Source organism: Simochromis diagramma, unplaced genomic scaffold (genome assembly GCF_900408965.1).
Source record: "Simochromis diagramma unplaced genomic scaffold, fSimDia1.1 OVJJ01000617.1, whole genome shotgun sequence".
In the NCBI taxonomy this organism is placed as follows: Eukaryota; Metazoa; Chordata; class Actinopteri; order Cichliformes; family Cichlidae; genus Simochromis; species Simochromis diagramma.
In genome coordinates this window covers 32501-40000 of record NW_024386953.1, presented here as the reverse complement: position 1 = coordinate 40000, position 7500 = coordinate 32501, and the positions used below count along the sequence as shown (strand labels likewise).

Here is a 7500-nt window from a genome sequence, read left to right as displayed (position 1 = left end):
TCACTCGGGTCAGAACATGGGGTGCCACCATCATCCCACTTCTGACACCAATGTGGCGAGCTCAGACAACGAGGAGACGGAGGTATCGTTTGGTCTTGCTTCCCGTGAGCTAGCCAGGGAGCACAGCCGTTTATTGACATCTGCAGAAGAACACTGCCGCTAGCTAACTGCTCAGCGCAACCGCACAGCAACAACAACAACACACAGGGCGCCCTCTGACCCCGGAAGGACACACCGTCGCAGCGAGAGGGCGTCACCCGTCACTATGGCAACATAAACAAAACATAACTATACAAACAGAACCCCGAACAGCCCTGACCCGCTACAATATGCTGCTGAGAATATAGCCCAGAAGAAGCGTATAGTATAGCTTTTATTTTGGAAAGAGCCATTTCTCTGTAATAAACTCTCTTTTCCAAAGATGAGTGATTCCTCAATCAGACTGATATATTTTTTTAATTACTTTTGTTTCAGCAACATTAAATTTAAAAACTGTACTTTTGAGTTAAAATATATATTTATAATTTTAATCAATGACAAATTAAAAAGGCATGAACATTTTTTTTGTATCGAAAAAATATCGAACCGTGACACCAAAGTACCGAACCGAACCGTGAATTTTGTGTATTGTTGCACCCCTAATATATATATATATATATATATATATATATATATATATATATAGATAGATAGATAGATATATATATATATAGATAGATAGATAGATAGATAGATAGATATATATATATAGATATATTACACACACACACACAGTGGGGGGGTGCAGTTGCAACTATACTAAATAAGGTTATAATAAATACAGTTTAAAGAGGTAGGGATGTTGGTTGCATTGAAGTATAAATAGAAATACGGTTTATAAATAAGGTGTAATGTCCATGAGTGTTGGCAGTGCAGTTATCCTCCAATCAGGGTGGAGGTAGGGCATGTTTGACAGCCTGTTGCCTTAATGCCTTAGTCCCATTAACTACTCCAAACTGTTGATTCTGGGGCCCTGTTGGGTAAATGGTAAATGGACTGATTCTTATATAGCGCTTTTCTACTCTCCCGGAGTACTCAAAGCGCTCTATACAACATGCCACATTCACCCAATCACACCCATTCTCACAAGCACTGTCTCTATACGTAGTACTTTCTAACTACATTCACACACATTCATACTCCGATGGATGCATCGGCGAGCAACTTGGGGTTAGTATCTTGCCCAAGGATACTTGACATGCAGACTGGAGGAGCCACGGATTGAATCACCAACCTTCCGATCAGTAGGTGACCTGCTCTACCTCTACCTCCTGAGCTACAGCCACCCCCGTAGCTCAGGAGGTAGTTCAGAGACTCATAACCCATGAAGAAAGCAAGACGAACAGCTTTAACCGGTGTGCTCGGTTGTGTGTGTGCACGTGAACGTGAGTGACTGTGTGTGGATGTGTTTGTGTGACTTCCTGCTGATCACAAAGGGTCATCTCCCCTCCCCCTGTATATGGCTCAACCCCGTTTTAACAGTCTCACCATACACAAGCACAGGTAAATAAAGGGCAGGAAGTAAAACATCCTCACTAAATAAGAAAGCAGAACTCTCACATAGGATGTCCCTACAATTAAACACTATAGCTATTGCATCCCCCACATAGATGTAGTCCGGGGAGGAGGACAGAAACTTACAAAACTTACAAATTTAAGTAAAACAATGACAACATTTAACAATTTCAACCTAACAGGCCCGCTTACTGTACCGTCACTCTAATCAAGTTCACTAAGGGGATGACCCTAACTGTCTGCATTCTTTTCATAAATTTTTCTTTCTTATTTTCTTTTTACTGTCTGCCTTTTATTTTACAGACGAAGGAAGTGGACCAGAGTGGGGACTGGTTCAAAGATGGGATGAAGTTAGAAGCCATTGACCCCCTCAATCTCTCAGCTATATGTGTAGCTACTGTAAGAAAGGTAAGCCAGTTTTGATTTTGCAAAAGTCAGGATGGTGTAAAATGTAAATAAAACAGAATGCAATGATTTACAAATCTCCTAAACCCTTATTTTATTCACAATAAAACATAGAAAACAGATGTCTGAACTTAAATATTTTACTATTTGATAAAATATATTAGCTCACTTTGAATTTCATGGCAAATTTGGGACAGGGGCAACAAAAGGCTGGTAAAGGAAGTGGTACTAAAAAGAAACGGATTTAGGAAGATTTTGCCACTAACCCTAACTTGATCTTAACAGGTTAAGATGATTATCAGTGTAACCAGTATTTCCAGTATAACCAGTGTTTCTCAGAATTCTCAAGGGGTTCACTAATGCATACACAAATGCAGGTAGGCTATTAAGTAACATTGTGTTGGCTATTAAGAAACGGCAAAGCCAAATGGCAACATGATATAGAAATACTACCATCTTCACTGGGTCAAAAGTCATTTGAAATAGACTTACACAAGGTGGAAAACTGTTTTGTGGTCAAACAAATTGAAATTTGAATATATGTTGATCAATGGTCATGACAATTTGCATATTAATGATAGAAGAAGTCACTTGGTGGATGAGTGATGAAATGTTTCTTCCACTGAAAATACTACGTCCAGATGAACAGAATCAATGTTTCAACACAGTGAATATCTTTGTGATTGCTGTAAAATTAAGGCTATAATTGCACCACTGTTATCTTCAATGTGATGTGCCAATACAGTGGAGAGCAGCTACCTGAACTTTATTTCCACAGAAGTACATTGTCTTGTTATTAAATGTACTTCCTTTCTGTATATGATTCTAGATATTGTAGCACCTCTGAAAAATACAGCCTGAAATCAAAAGTAGTTGACTAGAATTCTCAAACGTGCACCTTAAAACAGATAACTTATAAGCTGCAGAGGAAATGGCATCTGACTAATTTGGGAGATCATCCTTTAGCCTGCAAAAGTAGATTATTGCTCTATAACAAAGCCCTCTGTAAAGGTAGAACATCGTACTACTCATCACTGACTAAAGGTAATAAGAATGATAGGTTTCTCTTCAGCACTGTAGCCAGGCTGACCAAAAGTCAGCTCTGTTAAGCCAAGGATTCCTTTATTTATAAAGAAATTCAAGAAGTCATCACTACTTAAGGTTAAAATATCATTAGAGAAAAAATTACTCATAACCACCTTGCAGATGTAACTTTGTGTACACCTACTTTCAATACCACTGATAATTTATTTATTTCTCATCCACTATATTAAGTGGTGGTTACGTACCACCAGTATGCTTGGTAGGGGTTCCAAGCAATCCAAGCAGGTTAAAAAATTTAAAGTTATCAAACTGCATGCCACCGAATACCTGGTCAGTAGCATCACTTGATGAGTCATGAGAGCACTCTTGTTAACTAAATCAAAACCTTCATTTTTTTTATTTTTTTTTTTAAACCTGTAAACGAGAGAAATGGACACAGAAACAACACAGTGTTCCCAGAGTCTAATGCAGTGCCACAGACCGAGCATTAGCATTCTAGCTTCGAAGTCCACCTTTGTTGTAGTGTTCTTGTCCATTATTAATTATGTGGCAGGACGCGTGGACGTGTTGCTATTGACGACAGTCACGTACATTAGTACTAGTGTTTTGTAATGGGAAACCATCCAAGTTGGGTTGTGGCGATCCGTGGCCAGTTGATCTGGGTAGGTGCTAATGGAAAAGGGGCTTTACTGCCATCAAATTGTAGCTCCATAGTGTAGTGGTTTATCCTGGTATGATCTCTTGGAGATTGTCAGGAGGCAGCCAGCATATAAAGTCTGCCAAATCAAATATGTGAAGAGTCACCCCTTATGAACAATGGAGCAGCCAAATGTTTTTGGGGTGTAATTGGTAGGGGTGAGGGGTGAGGAGTGGGGGTTCCTGCTGTAAAATGAAAAAAATGTTTTAAATGGTATATTTTCTCACTTTAAACCTTCAATCTGTTTTTGTTTTTTTTTTCTTGTCCTCAGGTGTCAATAGATTATAGATTTATGAGATTTGATTGTGTTCTGTTTCTAGTTGCATCTACATTTTTTTTTTTTTTTCTAAATATTTTTATTGAGTATTTGTGGATATAGTTTACAAAGAAAAAAAGACGGAAAACACAAACTTTACAATGAATACAAAACAGAACTTCTCATGTTGGAACAGTTTTCCTTTCTTATTATTTAGCAAACAAGCAACAAGGGGAAAAAAAACAGAAAGAAAACAAAAAGAGGGGGGGAAAAAAAAAAGAAAAGAAAGAAAGCCACCGAACATGGGAGGGCGGGGCAGCAACCTTCCGCCAATCAAAATGGCACGCCTAGCCAAGAGGGAACCAAAGGACAGCACCCTGCGCTTTGCTCTTGGAATATGCTTATCATCCTCTCCCGCTGTACCAAAGAGAGCAAGTAGGGGGTTGAGAGCTAGTTTCAGGCCGGTAGCCTTGTTCAAAGTGCAGAAAACCTCCTCCCGAAAAGCATCTACATTTTTGGAATTTAGGTTGTACATTAAAGTTGACATGACATAACTCTCTGCTATATAGGTGTTGGCAGATGGATATCTCATGATTGGGGTAGATGGCTCAGAGGCAGTCGATGGATCAGACTGGTTCTGCTACCATGGCACCTCCCCTTCCATCTTCCCTGTTGGCTTCTGTGAAATCAATAACATTGAACTCACACCCCCTAGAGGTACTCTACAGTTATATTTTTTTTCTTCACTTTGGAACCTTAAAATTTGGGGTTGTTTATGTTCTGACCTTGACACATACTGTGTTTCTCAGGGTACACTAAACTCCCATTCAAATGGTTTGACTACCTCAGAGAAACAGGTTCAGTAGCTGCTCCTGTCAGGCTCTTTAACAAGGTAAGGTTTATTGATGTATATCCTGTGTGGTTTTTAAACCGTTATCATTCTGTAAGTTTCAAAATCTTCTGCTAATCAAAATCCCATAACTTGCAATAAAAACACCATCTGCAGTTATCTACACCACAGGTGTCGAACTCCAGGCCTCGAGGGCCGGTGTCCTGCAGGTTTTAGATGTGTCCTTGATCCAACACAGCTGATTTAAATGGCTAAATGACCTCCTCAACATGTCTTGAAGTTCTCCAGAAGGCTGGTAATGAACTAATCATTTCATTCAGGTGTGTTGACCCACAGTGATATCTAAAACCTGCAGGACACCGGCCCTCGAGGCCTGGAGTTCGACACCCCTGATCCTACACTATATAGACCAGGGGTGGGGAACTCCAGGCCTCAAAGGCCGGTGTCCTGCAGGATATCACCCTGGGTCAACACACCTGAATATGATGATTAGTTCATTACCAGGCCTCTGGAGACATTCAAGACATGTTGAGGAGGTAATTTAGCCATTTAAATCAGCTGTGTTGGATCAAGGACACATCTAAAATTGCTTAACTCCTAGATATTCCATGATCAACTGTAAGCAGTATTATTGCAGAGGAAAAGCATTTGGGAACCACAGCAACTCAGCCATGAAGTGACAGACCACGTAAATTTGCAGTGCAGGGTTGCTGAGTCCTGAGCCATGTAGTCGGTTGTCAGTTATATGCTGTAGAGTTACAAACGTTCTCTAGCATTAACATCAGCACTATGCTGGGAGCTTCATGATATGGGTTTGTCAGTCTAGCTGACCCAGTACTTTTGTCTATGTATAACTACAATCAAAACATGTGTGATAACTAAGTTTAAGGAAGTGATTCCTTCACTGTTAACATGATGGAGACTGAAAATGACTTTCCACTCTCCATCTTTGTTTGTCCTCGAAAAATTGTTGTTACAAGTGTTACAAGTATGATTAATCTGTCCTCATTAAGATGGCTGTAATTAAATTATTACTTGAAAAGTTCTTACTAGCTACTTTTATTTCAAAACATTTGGAGATGTTAACTGTCAATCAGTTAAATAATCATTGCAAAAGAACAGATAATTTGCAAAGATTCAGTCCAGATTTAGAGTGCGCCATAGCACAGACACGGCACTGGTAAGGTAACAAATGATCAATGATCAATTCAATTACAACTGACAACAGTTAAACAGCTGGGGCTGGAGCCGAACAAAAACTCCCTGATAACGACTGTGTGATGACTATTCTTCCCATCCCATGCAAGGCCACCTGGATTGGCTAGCAGACTGTTTACTTAGCCTGATAGGGCGAAGGACACTGTCTCAGCTGAACTATGGACACGCACACACGTACACTTACACTGATAAGCACTCACACATTTCCCTTCCCCTTCCAATGCCTTCGATGCTCCTGGGGACACGAGGCGGGTCTCGGCCCGCGCTGGAGAGTCGGCGCAGTGGCAGGATGGCTGCTGTGTTGCCTGGGATATTACTCCTTATCCCCTACCCAACCCTGTTGCTGTTCACGTGCTCTATAATGTTGTACTGTGGACATTTATGTGCTTTCTGTGCAGAGGAGTTTTTTTTGTTTCCTGTTCTCATGCTGTCCTCCTGTAGCCCAGCATGAGTAGAGGTCTCTTTTTTTCCTCTTGTACCTTTCCCATTGTAGTGTACATTTCAGTGTTTTTTTTCTGTAATGCAACCGTTCTCTGACTTGTATCCCCATGTGATGTCTGTGTTGTATGTGTAAGGTCGGGGGGCGGGTTCATTCCACTGCAGGGCAACCTGCCACTGCATGTGGCGAATAAACTTTGAACTTGAACTTGATTTAAATGTGGATGAACAACTCTATGAAAATGATAGTGTGGACGTGGAGCGTTTTCAGACGTATACACTGTTTTCATATTTATCCGGGCTAGTGTAGACATAGCCTTAGAATCACCAATTAACCTAACCCCACCCCACTAACTGCATGTCTTTGGACATGAAGGATAAATACAGGCTGCAGTACTTTTAAGATCCGGGTTTTGTTTGTTAAATTTCTCTTTTTCCACTGTCCTTGATCCTTTCATGTCCTAGGAGGTTCCCAATCATGGGTTTCGGCTAGGCATGAAGCTGGAAGCTGTTGATCTGATGGAACCAAGGCTGGTGTGTGTCGCCACGGTGACAAGGATTGTGCACCGCCTACTGAGGATCCACTTTGATGGTTGGGAAGACGAGTATGATCAGTGGGTGGACTGCGAGTCGCCTGACCTCTATCCAGTGGGCTGGTGTCAGCTAACAGGCTACCAGCTCCAACCGCCTGCCTCACAGAGTAATGCCATAATGCTGTTTATACTTCTTCCTCTAGTGTCTTAGTGCAAAACGTTTAGAGAATTATTAATATCAAGGATCAGACAAGATAGTAGGGCAGAGAATGGGATCACTACATGAGACAGTTATAATGAACTACAGTAGGTCACGAATAGCTGTCACTTGACCAAAAACTTTTGGGATCTGCCTCAGAGAAAATGGTTGAGCTTATCAAGTTTAAGAAAGGACATTACATCACGCAGCCATTGAATGTGCAAGGGGGTATTGCTGCATTTCCAGAGGAAGAGTAGGTGTTTTCTTGCCAATATATAACTGAGAAATAGAGAATCGTTTGTTATC

General features: G+C 40.8%; 1 protein-coding gene across 3 annotated transcripts in view; it reads left to right on the top strand.

Annotated features, from left to right (window-relative positions):
• Nucleotides 1–7500, top strand: part of mbtd1 (mbt domain containing 1) — a 27911-nt gene that overhangs the window by 11349 nt on the left and 9062 nt on the right. For all 3 annotated transcript variants that reach the window (XM_040038559.1, XM_040038562.1, XM_040038561.1), the window contains exons 11-14: nt 1858–1962; nt 4526–4673; nt 4766–4848; nt 6928–7162. In XM_040038559.1, the coding sequence (XP_039894493.1) occupies nt 1858–1962; nt 4526–4673; nt 4766–4848; nt 6928–7162 (571 nt within the window). The remainder of the gene's footprint in view (nt 1–1857; nt 1963–4525; nt 4674–4765; nt 4849–6927; nt 7163–7500) is intronic.